This window comes from Battus philenor, unplaced genomic scaffold, assembly GCF_028537555.1.
Source record: "Battus philenor isolate CCGP_79_NKW_IND1 unplaced genomic scaffold, ilBatPhil1.0.hap1 SCAF_19, whole genome shotgun sequence".
Classification (NCBI taxonomy): Eukaryota; Metazoa; Arthropoda; class Insecta; order Lepidoptera; family Papilionidae; genus Battus; species Battus philenor.
Window position 1 is genome coordinate 799640 of NW_027181681.1, and position 18256 is coordinate 817895.

The 18256-nt window shown below is 35.5% G+C and overlaps 1 protein-coding gene across 2 annotated transcripts in view; it reads left to right on the forward strand.

Annotated features, from left to right (window-relative positions):
- The window catches only part of LOC137921591 (transcription factor sem-2-like), a 111152-nt gene extending 102110 nt beyond the window's left edge, over positions 1-9042 (forward strand). For both annotated transcript variants that reach the window (XM_068764391.1, XM_068764392.1), the window contains one exon: positions 5923-9042. In XM_068764391.1, coding sequence (XP_068620492.1) covers positions 5923-6639 — 717 coding nt within the window. In that variant the 3' untranslated portion in view covers positions 6640-9042. The remainder of the gene's footprint in view (positions 1-5922) is intronic.
- Positions 9043-18256: the final 9214 nt, after the last annotated feature.

Below are 18256 nucleotides of genomic sequence, written 5' to 3' on the forward strand. Positions count from 1 at the left end.
AGGAAGCTCATGTCCCAGCCTGTTGAAACATTACAAGGTTCTTGCGTAGATTATCAGCGAATGTTTCGTAAATATAACTACGGAAATATTTTATACGCAACAGGAAAATTACAGGCATCGGTTGCAATTGTAATGTGTCGTATCTAGGAAACCATTTACGATTAGCAAAATCATAATTAAAAACATTATTATCTTACCTTTAAACAGAGAGTAGCATTTAGATATTTATTTAATGTAATATATGACTATATGTATTAGTTCTAATATCAACTAATCAAAGACATCTATCAAGAAACTTTCTTTATTGACAATAAGAACGTATTGTCTTATGAACAGACATTAATCCTCCTAGGTCTTAGAAATCTTTGATCACCTTTCATGTACATATAAGCCATCGACTTGCAGTCTAGTTTTTTACTAGATCCATCTAAGATTTTTCTAATATCATGAAACCTGCCTAAGAATAATACAAAAATCATCTGACATGGTATGGTTTAAAAATCATGTGATATTCCCTTTTTTATCGTCGTTTCAGTCCATAAAGGCCTGCTGTAAGGCATAGTCCTTCTCAAAAGATATATATGGAGGGATGTACCATAATCGCCACGCTTAGCGATCGCAATGTGGTATTATGGTACGAAGAGAACGCTGCTGCCTATCTTCTGGAAACTAATGAGCATTTGGAGTTCTGTATAATTAATGCACAAAGTGTGAATTATATATTTAAGATTTGGTTTACGGGAATCAAACCTGCGACCTATCTAAAATACTTTAAGATGAAACTATAAGTTTTAATTACTCTTTGGATATATTTATTTATATATACTGTACATATTTAAATATTAATAAATGCTGTATTTATATTAAGTTTTCAATTATAAATTTTAAGTGTTTTAATTTTTAGTCTTGTGTATTTACTGATAGAGATCGTTCAAAAGAATAAATTTGTCTTTTATTTCTCCTTTTAAATTTACAGTAGAGTTTTATAGTTGCGCTCTATTCTAGATCGCGTACTTGAATAAAAATAGGTGACTATATATTTATGATTAACATAAATAATTCTAAATTATTCTCAACAGCAAAAGTAGGCTTCGTACTATCGTGTCAACAATGATTTCGAGCGCAGCGATATCTCGAACCGGTCGCAAACCAGTTCCTCGAAGGAAGTCATTATTAATCATCTTTCGAGAGCCTTATCGGCTCTCTGACCTCCATTCGGCTTGCGAAAACTCCGGAATTGAATCGTTCGCTTAAATACGCGGAAACTTTGTTTATCGTAAATTCGTTTAATCGACCTTTCCACATGTGCTCATGTCACAAATCTATCTCCACCACGGATTTTATGTTGTGACATTGATTTATTCATGGACAATTTTACACGTGTAACTTTTGAAAGGAAGTGCAAAGGAAATAAGGCTTTACTATGACTTCCTATACATTCGAGGTTAACTGGCAACCATGTATGTTTCTATTCATTTCTTCATAAATTTTAACTCTCCGTCGCTTCATCCCATACACACCAAATGCAAGACTTAGCCCTCTCCCAAAAATATCCCTTTATTTATTTATTTATTTACTATATTGGAGATAAACAGTAACAAAATGCAGTAAGAAAGTACAAACTTAGAAGCTTAGAAATATGAAATTAGTTACAATTGTTACCATATAACTATCTCACTGAGAACATGTAATGATTTATAGTCAAACAATGAAAAAACAAATAAAAACATTACTAAACAGGGATCAAAGCCTATGGTTTATATATTTATATTATGTTTGTTTATATATTTATACTATATATATTTATAATATGGTTTAAATTTGGGGTATATACCATAATCCGTCGAACAGACATCCTCAGGCTGTATAACAGTTTCCATCATGCAGTGGTAATATCACGTTACACGGACTCATTCGTATATTACACGGACGAGACTCAAGAAGTACAGATAATGCGCACAACCTAAGGATGTCAATATGGAAGAGGGATGAGAGTGGTCACATGAAACGTAATTTTAAAAACTAGACATTGTTAAGGCGTCGTTAAAATAGATTAAGTTACTTTGTAAATATGCAAAATCGTAACAAAAATTTAACTTAAATGTAAAAAAAAATAATGTCTGTGGAATATGGATCGCCACCTTTGGCAGACGGGTTGACAGTCCAGTATTGTATTGTGGTACGTATATCGCTGCTGCCTATACTCTGGAAATTTATTTATGAGCAGTGGCAATCCTATATAATTAATGCACAAAGTGTGAATTATATAGAATTGTATCCCTGGGAATTGAACCCGCGACATACGATCGTATATCTCAATCTTCCGCTAAGCTACCAATGCACATTTGACTGTCTTTTAAAGTATTTAATTGAGTAGTTTCATTTAAAACAATATCAGTTCAGAAACTGTACAATATATTGTCACAGATCATATCAGACAACTTGCTAAAAATGGATTTAACTCGAGCCAATTTAACTTTGTCCCATAATAGGTATCGTATTAATATTTAACAAGACGACGAGGAATTATTAACTGGTCAATTATAATCCTACCATTTTGTATCGGTCGCCTAAATAAAAATGTATTTATTAGTTTTATGACGGAAAAGTCTGTTCGTTGCCTTATTAAGTTTTATCACGATAGACATACATCACAAAAGTCTTCCTGACATAACAAGCGACGTAAAAAGCGAAACACATCAGATTATAGAACGTATAGTTGTAAAAAATCGATGTTGGGACTAGATATGGTCTAGCAAGCTTCTATTTAGAGATAGATCTACTCGGCGTGGCGGTCGCTTGTTCAGAGCCTGTCACAAGGGCGCCCACTTTGCTTCCTGAACACGGCGGACAAGTATTGAACGAATGTCGCTCCATAGACTTCGATATCTTTTTATGTTCCTCTAGGATTACTGTTGTTTTTGACTGCTGTCCACTAGAATATACAGGGTGATTTATTATAGTACTATAAACATATATATACATTCGTATGTCTCATATATTAAAGCTTTTACACTGAATTCCAATCAACATATATATTGATCATTCCAAAAATTAATAATAATATTTTTTCTATTGAAATACAACTTGCAAATAAGTTCTGATTGTACAAATTCGGCGGGTATAAACAATAATTTATTTAAATATGAAGTAATCCGAAATTTTACTTCATATTTAAATAAATTAACACTAGATAAACTATATCAATCTTTTAGAGTCCGAAAGAAATTTGCTAAAGATATATCCCATATATTTAAAAAATATTTTTGTAAATTTTTGTTAAATATATTTAAACGATAAACATTTAAATTGAATTAAATTTAAAATTGTAATTGTATAATATTTACAGATATAATTTAGATTTGAAAATACGATACACTAATAAAGTTTTACTATCTCCTTTGTGTATTACATGTTTGAAAAGATATCTTAGATAGTTATATACAGTTAATATAATATAATATATAATCATGTTTATTAAGACGTTAGTATAAATTCTATTGGGTATATACACTCCATTGTAAACAGCTCAGATTAGTGACTTAGGCACTTATATGAGCAAACACTCAAAAATCAATGCCAACAAAACTCACCTTTCAATTGTTTTCCGCGAGAATCAATAACTTCTTGAGTCTTCAATGCTATTAGGGTACATTCACACGATACAATATTTTTAAAGTATTTCATATGTATGTATATGTATAAATTACATCTGCTTTATGTTAGATTGTATTAATAATAAATAAATACCGATTGATTGGTTAAAAGTGTACATGTTTTTAAACGGTTTTATTTAGTTCGAACCGTACGAAATTTATTTGGACCAAAATTAGAAATTGAAATTTAAGCACCTTTCCGTTGTCAGATTGATCCAAAATTTGGTACACACATTTAATTTAGATGACAATACAACATAATGAAATCAATAACATTATAAATCTAAAATGGCCGCCGATACAAAATGGCGGATTACATATTTTTCCTTAACCCCCTCAATATGGGTATCAAATGAAAGGGCTACACTAGTAAAATACGATGATTATGTCAAAATCTAAAATTCAAGATGGACGCCGTTCCAATATGGCGGACTACAATATGGGTATCAAAAAACCGTTTAACTTAAAAGTTTTTTAAATGTATTTATATATATGTGAGTTTATAACGTTCATTTTTCAGCAAAGACATTTTAAAATTTTTAAATCTATTTCCAATCACACTGTAATCGGCAGGGACAGATGGTAAACGATAATTTTAAATATGTAGTAATACGAATTTATACAACACATTTTTTATTATCATTACATTATATATTATATATAAAACTATTCATTTTTTGATAGAATCATACATAAATTTTTTTTAGTGGTACAGGACAAAAACTTAAGAGTTCTATTCTCGGGTCCCAATATCCCAATCTTATATAACTTACACTTCGTGCATTAATTATATAGGGCTGCCACTACTCATAAGGTTCAGAGGGTGGACAGCAGAGTCCTTTGCGGTTCATACCACCAATGCGATCACCAACCTGTCTCAAGCGTGGCCATTATGGTATATCTCGAATCCCTCGAACTCTATGCCTTGCTGAAGCAACGTATATATATACGTTCATTGCAACGAATTAGTAATAATAATTTTCGGTACCGAACTACGCTTTGGTACAGACAAAAAAATAGTATACCTCTATTTTCACCTTGAGAGTTGGTGTAGGCGTTTCAAACTTGATTTAGCTGCCGCCCGACAAACCCTTTTTTTTGCCCTGAATATAAATAACGCCGGCAAAAAACGTCGACTTGATGTTTTTTTTTTCCCTCTCCAGTGGGACTGGCGCAATGTAGTTTAGTGAGAGTAAGATCTGAATAATAAAGGAGATATACCTTTATATATACAGTGCGGTTACTCATCAAAACTAAGTCTTTTTAAATGTAATTATTCGATATCAGGCATGATCTTTTGGGATACTATAATCTGTCATGTCAAAGCGGAGGCTTTAAGGCTTTCAAGGTTTATCGTGGTCATCATTTCAGTCGTAACGTCCACTATGAAGTCTGTTACTTTTAAATTGAACACTGCCAATATGTAAAGCCTACTTGGACTTTGCTAAGGTCGTCAGAGGACCTTATTAAGCTCGTTCGAAGGTTCTAGAATAAACACCGTCTGACAAGGACGTCATCCTTCAAGGTTGTGTAACCTTGAGAAAGTCGTCGAAATATTCGGAACGCAGAGTGATTTTAAAAAATCTATGGAAGAGGTTCCAATATTAGACGATAGTTTAACAGCCCAAGTTAGTGTTAAGGGAAATCTGAATACGCTTTATTAGCGATATTATCCGCGAGTTTCTGTAGTTGGAGATACATTGGCTGTACCCTTGCATTGGCACGTGTCCTCAGTGCTTCCTACATGATTTGATAATTACTTCCTCCGTCCTTAGCGTTCGCTGTTCAATGTTTTGTACGCTCATCCGATACGGAAGTGCTCCTCGAGTTAGCGGCACTCGGTCCGAGAGCACTGCGGTTAGCAATCGTGGAACGTTTGAAATAGAAATAAAATTAGGTCACGCACCTCTCGAACGTATCTCGAATTATATCAGTCGCTGCGTTAAATGTACGGACGACGTCAGGAAATTTTCCGTCGCCGATCGACGCGATCGGATTATGTTCTCGATTTGTTTGTGATAATAATAATTCCTATGATAACGATATCATTAATAGTAAGGACGCGGGCTTAATGGGGCGACGTCACGCATACTGATCGGACGCGAGCGGCTCCCGGCCCGAGCTCGCCGGGCATGCCTCAAATAATAATTAAGCTCGCCACTACTAAACACACAACACTGATTTTCGGACTGTTTCTATCCTCCGCATTGATATCAGCTTCAAATCCGTGACCTCTATTAATTGGAACTCTTTCATTTGTTCGCAGACGAAAAAGAACAATCCCAACCACATCAAGAGGCCCATGAACGCGTTCATGGTCTGGTCACAGATCGAGCGCAGGAAAATTTGCGAACAGACTCCCGATATGCACAACGCGGAGATATCCAAGAACCTGGGCCGCGTGTGGAAGACGCTGAACGACGAGGAGCGGCAACCGTTCATTGACGAGGCGGAGCGACTTCGTCAGCTGCACATGCGCGAGTACCCGGACTACAAGTACCGACCGCGCAAGAAGACCAGCAAGCCGGCGCAGCGGACGGGCGCCGTCTCCAAGCAGAAGCGCAAGCAGAGAGCTGACTCCAACAACAACAGGGGCGTGTCCCGGAGGCGAACGCGGCCGAGCGCACCGAGCCCGCCCGGAGTAGCCAGCGTGCCGGCGGACACCCCCGCACCGCCGCCGCTACCCGCCTCCCCCGCCGGCGCCCCGGACTCCCCCGAGTCCGCCTGCTTCTACGACGACAGCACGCGTCGCGAGCAGGCCGACCTGACGGACCTGTACTCCATCACGGACCTGCTGCCGCTGCCGACCGACTGCGAGGTGGACCTGGACGCGCTGACCGACATGGAGTCGTTCGAGACCGCGTCGTCGTCGTCGGGCTCGCACTTCGAGTTCTCGTGCACGCCGGACGTGTCGGACATGCTGAGCGAGATCGGCGTGGCGGGCGACTGGGTGGACCACACGTTCTCCTCGTACCTCACGTAATGGCAGAGCGGCGCCGCTGCCCACTTCCACTGATCTCATTCCCGAGCCGCCGCCGGAGCCGAGCGGCGCGCCCGCCCAGAGAGTGCCTACATCCAAGACGACGTGTCGACCTTTGGATTCAATGTACAAAGTTATTTAATAAGGTTCGAGGGTGGAAATGTTTCATTTCGTCAACCGGACACTCGCTCGGTTCCCTTTGTTTTCTCGATTGCTGTCTCCGGAACGCCGCGACTCGAACGGGAAGCGATGAGTTCCCTTTGTTCTTTTGTAATCTAGGCTGTGAGTTGATTCTTTTTACAGTGTTACGGTGTCGCCTGCGTTGGATTGCATTTCGGCGCGAAAGCAATCGGCGCGGCCACTGAAACGGCACGTCTCGGTCGCATCTCAGTAAATAATCCGTCTCAAACTCTCCGTCGCCCGCCGGCCGCACGGCGCCCGTGCCGCCTGCAGCCCGCGCCGCGCGCACTCGACGCGCGCTCGGCTGCACAGACACAACCCCATACAACGTCGCCCTACGATTTAGTTTTTACTCTAAGGATGATTGTAGTTTTTACGTTCTGAATACGTAGGTGAAACGTTTAACATTCGTGTAATAGAAAGAGATAATGCTAGATTATAGTCATGCCTTCCGTTCTACTGTACGTAAGTTCACTTCATATTTTGATGCACACGTAGCGATATTATTATTTCCCCTTCGGATGCTGATCGGTATGTCGTTGAGAGAATTTCGGAGTGCGGGTATTTTGAGAAGGCATTTTCGGGGTGGGTGAACTGTTGCCGTGCATGGAGGAGCTTGTCGGCCGCGGCCCTGGTCGCTTTGTCTTTTTCGGCCGGCATACGTTCCGTTCCACGCACGGCAAGGTTTTGTGTTTCGATACGTCTTGGTATTATGTAAGGTTTTATATAAGATAATGGATCAATAGTAACGTACGGATTTTGATACTTTAATCAAACCGAGTACCGGAGGGACACTAACTTTCTCCTTTTCAAGCTTACATCGTTCACTTCTATAGGATGATACATATCAATGTAATGGTAATGTATCTACAACCAATGAACAAAACACTAGTTCTATTTCAAACTCAAATGTTTTGCTGTTTCAAACTCTGTGATTTACTGTATGGATTTCTAAATTCTAAGGTTCCATTGGAGACTGATAAAGTTTAGTTTAGTTTAGCAGCGCTAGCCTATCTAACTCTTTGTTAATTTATAAAACTTCGCGATATGATCTACCTATTTTTGATAATTAGCTTCGCTGTGGAAATCGAATTCAACTTCGGAAACTTCCCCATTGTATTAAACCCACAAATTTACGTTCTTCAGACCGTCTATCGTATATCATACAAATTATCGTACTTAAACATTTTGACATCGAGTTTCCACAGTGAAAGCGTTCGCTGAAATTATATATTCGCTAAATCTGTCAATTCGGTGAAATGATGTCAGTTAGTAGGGGTAATTGTACGAAAGCGTGTTGCCTCTTTGTTTAATATAAGAATACCTTCTAAATATACTTTCAGATAACGAAATAAATAAAAAAAACGAAATATTTGTACATATAACCTGTGCCCCTGAGAACATAGAAATAAATATAGGGGATCTGTGTTTATAGATGATGAAAAAAATAACGATGCTTTTCTTATATTATATTCTTATAAATATATTATGTATAAAAAAAAACTTCGCGTAGCTTTAGTGAGTGTCTATGGAAATATAATTATTTTTAAAAAAAGTTACACAACCGTGACAGTGTTTGTATAGTCTGTATTAGTGCGTACACTGTGACTATTAACAAATATAAAAAAAAAATAATAAAAAATAAAAAACTGTGCCTAATGAATTACATGAAACTCTTCGTATGTATAATTTAGTGTTGCTCAACGTATTGTAAGCGAGTAGTGATTTAGACGTTGTTGACGTTCTTTATAATGTTATACATAAGGTATTTGCGGATGCCAGAAATGCATTTCACATTGATTTCTCCTCACGTGGCTAATGATACCGAGGTAATTGCATCAACATCCACGCGATTACCAACCTTATTTCTATCGTATAAAATTACAATTCGCGTACCAGCATTTACCAGTACACTACAATAGTGCTCCATTTCTACCGACAGATGGCATCATAAGCATTTTTGCAAATCAATTCTGAAAACTCCGTAGAAAAGCAATGTTTCCATAACGCCTCGATTACTAACTTGGACAATAAAGACTTCAACGTTTCGTCTGCTTTCCTTCTTTTCTCCGTCTTCAAGGACTCTCGATTCGGCTTTTAGTGAACGGATTCATCGAATAAAAGCAATATAATTATAGTAACACAAACGCTCAAATTTTTGTAGATTATATGTATATAATATATTACACAGTTCGGATGCAATTACAGTACGCGGCGATAAATATTGCAAATATTGCACATCGACTTTTGGAAAGAGACAATCGGATAATTTCGGCTTCGTAGAGTTTTATCTCTGTCACACGAAATACCACTGACAAAACGTCACATAGTATGGAACAGAGATAGTGCTCTATGAATAAATTAGTCAATTGTCTCTTTCTAAAAGTCGATGTGCAATATTTATCGCCGGGCACTGTAAACGATCGTATCGGATTTACATTCGAAATGATCATGAACATGTGGTGTGTTCGATATTTGTCATATTGTCCCGCGGAGATTGTTCCGGCGCATCATCGAATTTACCGTTGTAATGTAAAGCTTCTTGTTGTAGTTCTGCAAAGACGTTTGGAATTATCAGGGTTTTCAATATTTTCTGTTGAATGTTAGATTTGTATAAAGAAAAAAATTGTTCCGCGGTGAATTGTTACAGAACACACTGCAGTGACGAGTCACGTGTTTTTGCAACTCTCTCGCTTCGTGTCCGTAGCCTTTCCTTCGTAGCCTTTTTAGAGATTCTCATTTGATATATATCGTGTATTGTTTTAAAATTGTAAATAAGTATTGAAAAAAATAAAATAAACTGTTAATAATAAGGAGTCAAAATAAAAGCTGTACTGTGAGAAAACATAGAGGGTAATTTAAGTCTCAAAGAAGTAAATATCATAGTATCGTAGATAGTTATTGTAGGGTTTGTATGTATTTAGATATATATATATACTATGAAGAAACAAATCTTATGACGTATATAAATGAACACCCCGCATCAATATTGGCTTGATATCTCACATCGCTGTGTTTGAACCGAATCAATTCTTGTAGATTCAAATACCTCTTCCTTGTCTCTATGCCCGTTGTTATTACCGATTGAAATGTTCAATAGTGAGATTTAGAAACCTATAGATCGACAGGAATAAACTTTCGCTTGCTACATCGCTTATAGACAACACTGGCTGAAACTGAATCTAAATCCAAATCTTTTTTTAAAAAAAAAAACAATGATTTTTCGAATCGATCCAATTCGAGTCGACTCGATTTTTTGTTTAATTAAAAATAAAAATGTTAGTGATTTATTCACAGAACTGAAAAGTTAAAAATATTGTCGTTGTGTTAAATGTGAAAGTTTTTTAACTGTAATTATATCGATGTATTATATGTATGTATCAAACATTGTTAATTTAATCTATAAGTCGTATTAGATATGTTTTATCATTTCAACATGTTTACATATTAAAACTATCGTTTCCGTTCTTAGCTATGGCACAAACGAACGTTGTAAGTAAAACTGTGTATAATTGGTGTCTATAAGATTGAATTAATAATTAACCATTTCTATTGTAAGTTGAAATCGAACTAGACGCCTAATGATGTGCTATTATATTTCTTAAAGTAGCTGTGTCATTAACGATAATTGATATATGTAACGATAATGTTAATATTGATAAACAAACGAAAACTTCGCACAATCCGAGTCAAGGAACTAACATAGGAGTAACAATACTAGTTGATAATTATAATATTAATTGTAAACCGTGTAATCTTAAAGTGTTTTCTTTTCTCTCTCTGTTCTATTCACTGTCTCTATTCTTCGTTTAATTTGCTAACTGTTCTTCTGTTCTTTTATGTAACGACTTCGATTCTGCGTCGTAGAGTTAACTTAGTAGTTCATGTCGTCTCTTGATCCTTATCCTGATTGAAATGGGACATCGAAATTTTAAGATATACGAACTGTAATATCGCTAGATTAGCTAGAACCGTTTTACTCTCAGTTAATATATTTAGTGCTAACAGTTTTGTTTATTGTATATATATATATGCTTCGTTTTGATCAAGTTTAGGAACAAGATATAATAAAGGTCCATTAAAATGTTAAGATTATTGTGTATCACACATGTACACTTTGAGATTGTGTGCGGCTTGAGTTTTTTTGGTGAATGCCAAAACGTATTCCTAATTTTGAAGCTAGAAAACATGGCTTTAAACCGTATACAAGGATTCGAACGTTGTTTGCGTGGTTGAATTCCTTTGTAAATATCTATTAGGGTCTTTTGCTTCGACTCTAGTCTTATTTGAAAAAATTTCTGTCCTAATTTTTGGACAAAATTCGTTTATATGTCCATCTCTCTTCTTTCCGTCTATTTTGAATAGAGCCGTTGCACTTCGTCAGAGAACGTAGTGGACATTCTAGTAATTGATACCTGATTTTTTTTATTAGTGTGTTTTTTTTAATAATTTTTTTTTTCAATTTATACCAAAAAATAATGAAGCTCTTACATTACGTTAATAAAACGTTACCGATGGATCTCTTTTAAGTAGCTCTAAAAACGAAAAGGAAAAAAAAAAGGCAAGAAGTTTTCAGATTTTTTATGATGCTTACCAAATACGCGAGTCGAGCGGTTTCGTTCGCTTTGGTAGCGCTGCGTTCGGTTCTAAAATATTGTACATATTAGATTGAGCAGATTTGATTTAGGAGAACGACACATCGCTCTTTTGAACGAATGGAAAAAAAAATATGTTTACCCTGTATTGGGTTTATTTTACTATAACCTATTGTCCGCAATGTATAAGGGTTTATTTGTATGGATAAGTTATTGGGGCGGGGCATTCGCCTCCGTCAGTTGTATAAATTATTGACTTACCTAATAAGATACTGTACTTGCATATAATGTACGTAGTCTTAAAAAAAAATGTTAAGTATGAATTAACGATACTGCTATGGATTTAAGACAAAATTGTACATTTTGTATCGTACTTTGTTTCAATAATGAATATATATTATTATATGGTAAAATAAATCATCCAGTTTTTAAAAAATAACCAGATTTTCAATTACCCGCCTATCACCTTCCTGTGTTCGTTTCTTCTATCACAACCTAAACTAACTGAGGCCTGACTAAAGATATCTTTTCCACGCAGAGCTCACTGCTACCCATCCTCTAGAAACTTCTTTATGAGCAGTAGCAATCCTAAACAATTAATCCACAAATTGTGAAGATATAAATTATATCTCGGGAACGACCTCAAGTCTTAGTCCTCCACAGACATGCTACAACTGTTTTTATAAGTACACACAATAAATACAATTTTTGATTTAGCTAAAACCGTATTTTCACTATTAATAATTATAAATTAATCTCAGTGGAAAATTCAAATCAAAATATCAAGTAGACATTTAAACGATGTAGAAACTTCAATCATTTTTAACACTATATAAAGTTTAGTGCAGTCAGTACGTGAGTGTAACATCGCAAGTTGATCTGCTGAGATACGTCCAAAACACAAGCACAAGCTAAGCGAGGACTACACATTTAAAATTACTAAATGATAAATACATTTTATTATGTACTTTATAATCTCGATATATAATTACACACTAATTATGATTCCTATATATAACTTGTTCTTATCAACCAATACAAAAATAATACCTAAACATTACATTTAAATGTATATTTTAAAAGCTATTTAACCCTTTAATGTATAATGATGTAAAACTGCAAAATACCTCTTCTTAAACGTAAAATGAGTACTAAACTTAAAAGTAAATGCACAGTGTTGTATATCTACAACTTAAAGTTTTAAAAAAAATAAATATTATATACATTTCTTTCTATTTTCCCTGCATTTTAGTATAATTATCTGCAAGGTAAATATTTTTTTAAAGTATAAATATAAGACATGCATTTAAGGGTTAAAATACACGCCATGTTATAAATTTATAATAAAAATATTATCAAAAATAAAATAAGGTATGTAAAAAAACTTAACTTACGTAAACTTTTTTAAAACTTAACCTTTAAACTTAACTTTTTTGTTAACTTACGTAAAATCGTAACCTAACTTTCAAGCAGTGTTATTGATCATCTATCGGAAGTGCTTATGTCCAAAAGTGGATTAAATCTGAATTTGTTTTAAATAAGAGTACATATATACACATTTGCATATAGTGTCTATAAGATACCAAAGGGTAAAAAAAACGAACTTTTATATTAGTGTGTTAGCATATATTAGAGCTATTATCAGTGTGGAGACGCTCCACAAGGTTGACCGACGACATAGTTATGGCTGCGGGCAGGAGGCTTCTTAGGAGGGGGCCTATTCCTTGCAGCGGGCGTCTGTCAGAAGAAAAGAAGAAGAAGAATAAGCAAACAGAACCTAACGTATAACACCAAAATGTTTCACCTTTTTACATAAATGTTTTATGTATCGTAAAAAATATGAATAACATTATTGGCATTAAAAAGATTATATCAAATGTCAATTAAGACATATTTTATTAATAACACACTCTATTCATTTAACTTTTATTAATTATTACTAAGTATAAAATTAACTGCAGCTTTTATAGCAAATAAACTAATTACACATCTCTTAATGAACATTATGAAGAAACAATTGTAATCAATAAATAACATATACATGTTATAACCTACAAGTTCTACTACTGACTTTTTGTTGTGAGTTCGAATCCAACACACAAGCAGTGTCTTTCTTAATAATATAGTTATACGCTGGCAGTTTACCTAAAGGAAGCGGTGACTTTCTTGCCAATCTAAAGAGTTATACGTAGTAAGTTTACCTAGAGGAAGTAGTGACTTTCTTATCAATCTAGGGAGTTACACGCAGCCAGTTTACCTAGAAGAAGCAGTTACTTTCTCAACATTCTAGGGAGTTATACGCAGCCAGCTTACCTAGAAGAAGCAGTGACTTTGTCAACACTCTAGGGAGTTATACACAGCAAGTTTACCTAGAGGAAGCAATGACTTTCTCGACAATCTAGGGAGTTAAACCCAGGCAGTTTACCTAAAAAGAACAGTGACTTTCTTAAAAAATCTAGGAAGTTATACGCAGGCAGTTTACCTAGAAAGCAGCCTTTTATAATGATTTAAAGAGTCGAGGCAGTTTATCTAGAGTAAGCAGTTTTATCGTTGTAGCCTAGAGAGTTCTGCATAAAAACTTTAAGGAAGCAGCTTCTGTTTTGGTAATGGGAGACATCTTCTTTCGCAGTAACCTAAAGAGTGTTGCAAACTTAGCAGCTTCTTACTTAGTACTGTAAAGAGTTTTACTTTGGTAATTTACCTAGAAGAAACAGATTCTTTTTTAGTAACAGACAGTTTACCTATCATCAGAATCTACTTTCTTTTTTTTTAGTAAAAACGAATCACAAGGGGAGAAGGAAGCTGAGAAAGCCTATGACCGCATCGCAATTTGAGATAAGTAGATAATGAAATTATAAATCGTGGATCCTTTAAAAGTGTCCTGGAAAGAATTTCCCGCGGTCCAATTACGAGGACTTAAACGCTCCAAATTGGGGCATCGTAAAATTCGTTGATAGTGGAAGTTATGGTCTCCAAAATATGACGTCATCGGGACGGGATAATGAAACGTCTAATATAAGGAAGGGCATATAAAATTAAAGCAATAAATTTGAATAATAGTCGCCGAGGGTCCGTTGGGTGAGCGGTGAAATCTTATTTGCGAATTTGCTTAATTAAACGTTTTATAGGTCGCCAGAAATAACGGGCGCGTTTTAGAATTCAAACTGCCTTAAAGCAATCGATTGACATGCCGCGTGTGTGCAGGCTTCCTTCCTTTTTTTTTTCTCTCTCCAAATCACCGGACGCGGTCTTTGAACAGAGTTATTAGCAAAAAAACGGACTAATGATTTTTTTTTTACTTAATATTTTCCAAAGGAACTTTCTTTATTTAATTCCCGTAAAACTATCATCTACCTAATTCATTGAACTAGCAAGTTGATTTGGCTTTGCGTAGGTCACATTGCAGAACAGATCGCCGTTTATATATTCTGTGGTAGAAACTGTAGAACGGCAGCACAGGATATCCACTTATAAGGTAAATAGACGAGATTGGTTAGGTCTTCGAAAGATGCTAGATATAATCAGTTTCCAATAAAGCAATAGAAATGTCCATCATTATCCCAACAGAGGCCCAAAATTGCACGACTCGCAGCAGAATTTATTATTCATTTAGAAGACTAAGATTTGCGATCATAGGTTGCAAGTTCAATTCTCGCCATATATAATGCTTAGTAAGCTTCCAAGATAACTCCAACGTGAAAGAGTTGTAGTGAGCTGACTTCCTTTAGATAAGGTAGTCGAGTTCTGTAGCATATTCTACAAAAATCAGAGAAATTTGCCGGCAATGTTCTTGGCTGAGAAGGTTCTTATAAACAAACTTTATCACTTTTAAGTCGAACAACTGTTCTATTCAGTTAAGAACTTAGTGCTGTATTTAGCCATGCAATCTCAAAGGTGGTATCAGACACATGACCGGACCTGTGTCTGATACAGAGTAAGCAACTGTCACGGCTTAAAATACCACTTGACATTATCCAAGACACCCAGCTTACTAGCTAACTTAGCCATAGACGAAAGTAAGGTTTTCTGGGTTGAACGTAAAGGTGAGAGCTAGTCCAAGGAGCTTGAGATGGTCTGCCAAAGGTACAGGAACATTTGAACTCTACTAACATCTTGTTTTATCATGATTTTTTTGTTTTTTTTTTACTCGTTCAGGAAACTTAAAAACTAGTTACATTTAAACAGGCGACTTATACATCAAGTGGTGATTAAGTTTTCTCCTTTAGCATTATTACATACATTATGAGGACGTGCAAAATGATCATAATCCTACATAGACAAGAGTTACTCAATAAACTCTATAGCACATACAGAATAAGAAACAAAGTCTTACAAGATACATAAAAACATAAATTCACAAACACATGCATGTATACATAACATGCAAAACGACCTCTTTCCCTTTCTGCCCATAGTATCGCTTCTCTAAACAACATACTTCACAAAGACAGATGACGTTAAAAATAAACGAATTTACCATCGACCTGTACTTGTTAATAAAAATAATTTATTTTTAAATTCGTTAAAAACGTTAACAAAATTATATGTTAATCTTTGTAACGATATTTTCATAATAATTTTTAAAGCTTATTAACCCAATTTTATGCAAGGAACTGAAGCAGCTGTCGCGAACATCGGAGTCTTTGACCTGATGAATGTACTCGTGTGTTTAATTTTGATATAGAAGGGTGTGTAAAGGTCGATGACAGCTAGACTATATTTTTTAGCTTTCTAAATTGTCAATGGTTGATATATTTTTTACAATAACATATTTCAATCAAATTTGTATTATTAAATTTATCTTTTGCTTTATTGATACGTAACGTTATACAGGATGATTGGTTGTTGTTGTAAATAGAGTTACAGCTTTAAAAGAATGTTTTGTTCATTTTCTGTCTAATAATGTATGGTGCACTTTATTACCAAAATTCAACACCTTTAGACTTGATAGTAAAGTAAGGAAAGCATTTTCAAAATTCGTAATACATATAAAATTATTTATTGTTTACTATCTGCCTCTGCAGATTTTCCCTATCTAACCTTTTTATTTACAGCCTCTCGTTTCCCTCCCAGGTTATTTACTTCTCTCTCTCTTTTTCCATCTCTACCCTTTCTTTCTACGCCTTCTCATCGGTATCCCTTATTAACCTCTATTCTCTTGTATTCACTCTATCCCACTTATCCATGTCCCTCTTCTGTGCCTTCTTTCTTTATACCGTCTTCTATGCCATCTCCTTTCCTTTTGTTAGTTTCATCACTCACTTTTCCTTTGCATATCCCTTTTTTTATACGCATTTTGTTTATCCATTGACATCTTTGTACATCCCTCTTTTTTCAACTTTTATTACTCTCCCATTCTCTTTTTACCCTTACTTCAAGGTTTCATTTCTATACTTCTACTTTCCTTTATAAGTTTCTAAACCTAATTTTAACAGTTTAAGACGTGAGAACATTGAAGATATAATGATTTTTAAGCTTGCGGATATTTGGAAGGTCATATCTTAGAGAATTTCCAACAAGCCGTTAGTAAAAGCTTATAGGAATCACATGTAGAAGTACAAATTGATAGCGACGTGATCCTGCCCCGGCCGGTTGGCGGGCTCGTTTTTATCACGTCCCATAACAGAGGCGTTGCGGTTCGAATGCTAATCGACCGTTTGTTATTCAGAACGCTCGCAGCCTCCGACGCGACACGACCAGCGTGCATCTAATAGGATGGTGGCCATGTGGAAGGCTAATCCTGATTACTATCAACTAGATATTTAATCTCTCGTATTGTATCGTCCAAATCCAAATATTTATATAGTTTACCTACACATTTAAATATAGCCAAAATATTCGCCTCTCTCTCTTTGTCTCTAGTTCTTTCAATTACTGCCGAGGATCGTGGTCACGACTGACTCCGAACACCAGTTGTCTCAGATCCTGGCGATCTTTGATCTGACCACTGGATTTGTGGACTTAACTATGTGCAGTATATAACCTAACCCGCGTAATGTAAATGTAAATGAATTTTTAAGGATAATGAAGCTTAGATACTTGCATTAACAGTTAAATTAAGGATATTTGTGTAACTAATCACAAAAACAAACCGGCAGAGTTGGTTTTGGATATAGATCAGACCGCATTTTGAAGCCACGTACGTAGCTTTATTTTAAAAGATGCTGTTATAGATGGACCTTAATTAGATTTTTTAGTGGGTCTGTTTTGGGGCCTTTCGTACTCCTTTTCATATTGTGGACAGGGATTTTTTCACTTTCCTCTTCCGTTCTTAACAATCTCTATTACTCTGCTTCCATTCTTCAGATTATCTTTCATTCTCGAACCATTTATTTACATTCCATTCCCACCTCGCTTCTCATTCTTTACCACGACCTTTTTGTATCAGTAGTTTAAATTTAGATTTTTATTTATTTATTTTAGCATCGCATTATTTCACTGTCATTTATTACATAATTTCTAAAATATAATTATCCCTATCCTAAATATAATTATAGCCTCAAAAATATATTGCGACACTTTTTGTCTTTTACTAGAGAGGCGAAAGTACCATTTTCCACTCTTTTTTCTAACTCCATCTCAGTTTGCATGGTTTGACCTTAATTATATTCTTCTCCAGTATTCTTTTCACAATGTATATACGTAATAGACCTATACCGATGTACTGTTAACATATATATATTGTTTATCCATAGATCAGATGTTACTATCAAAGGGCTTTACTATGCACCCTTTGTGAACGGAGACACCGACTATCAGATAGCCTGTTGATTAATTCTATTGGCCAACATTAAGTCAGTTCCTACAAGGGTCTTGTCTGTCCGAAATGAATGTCAAATAGGCGA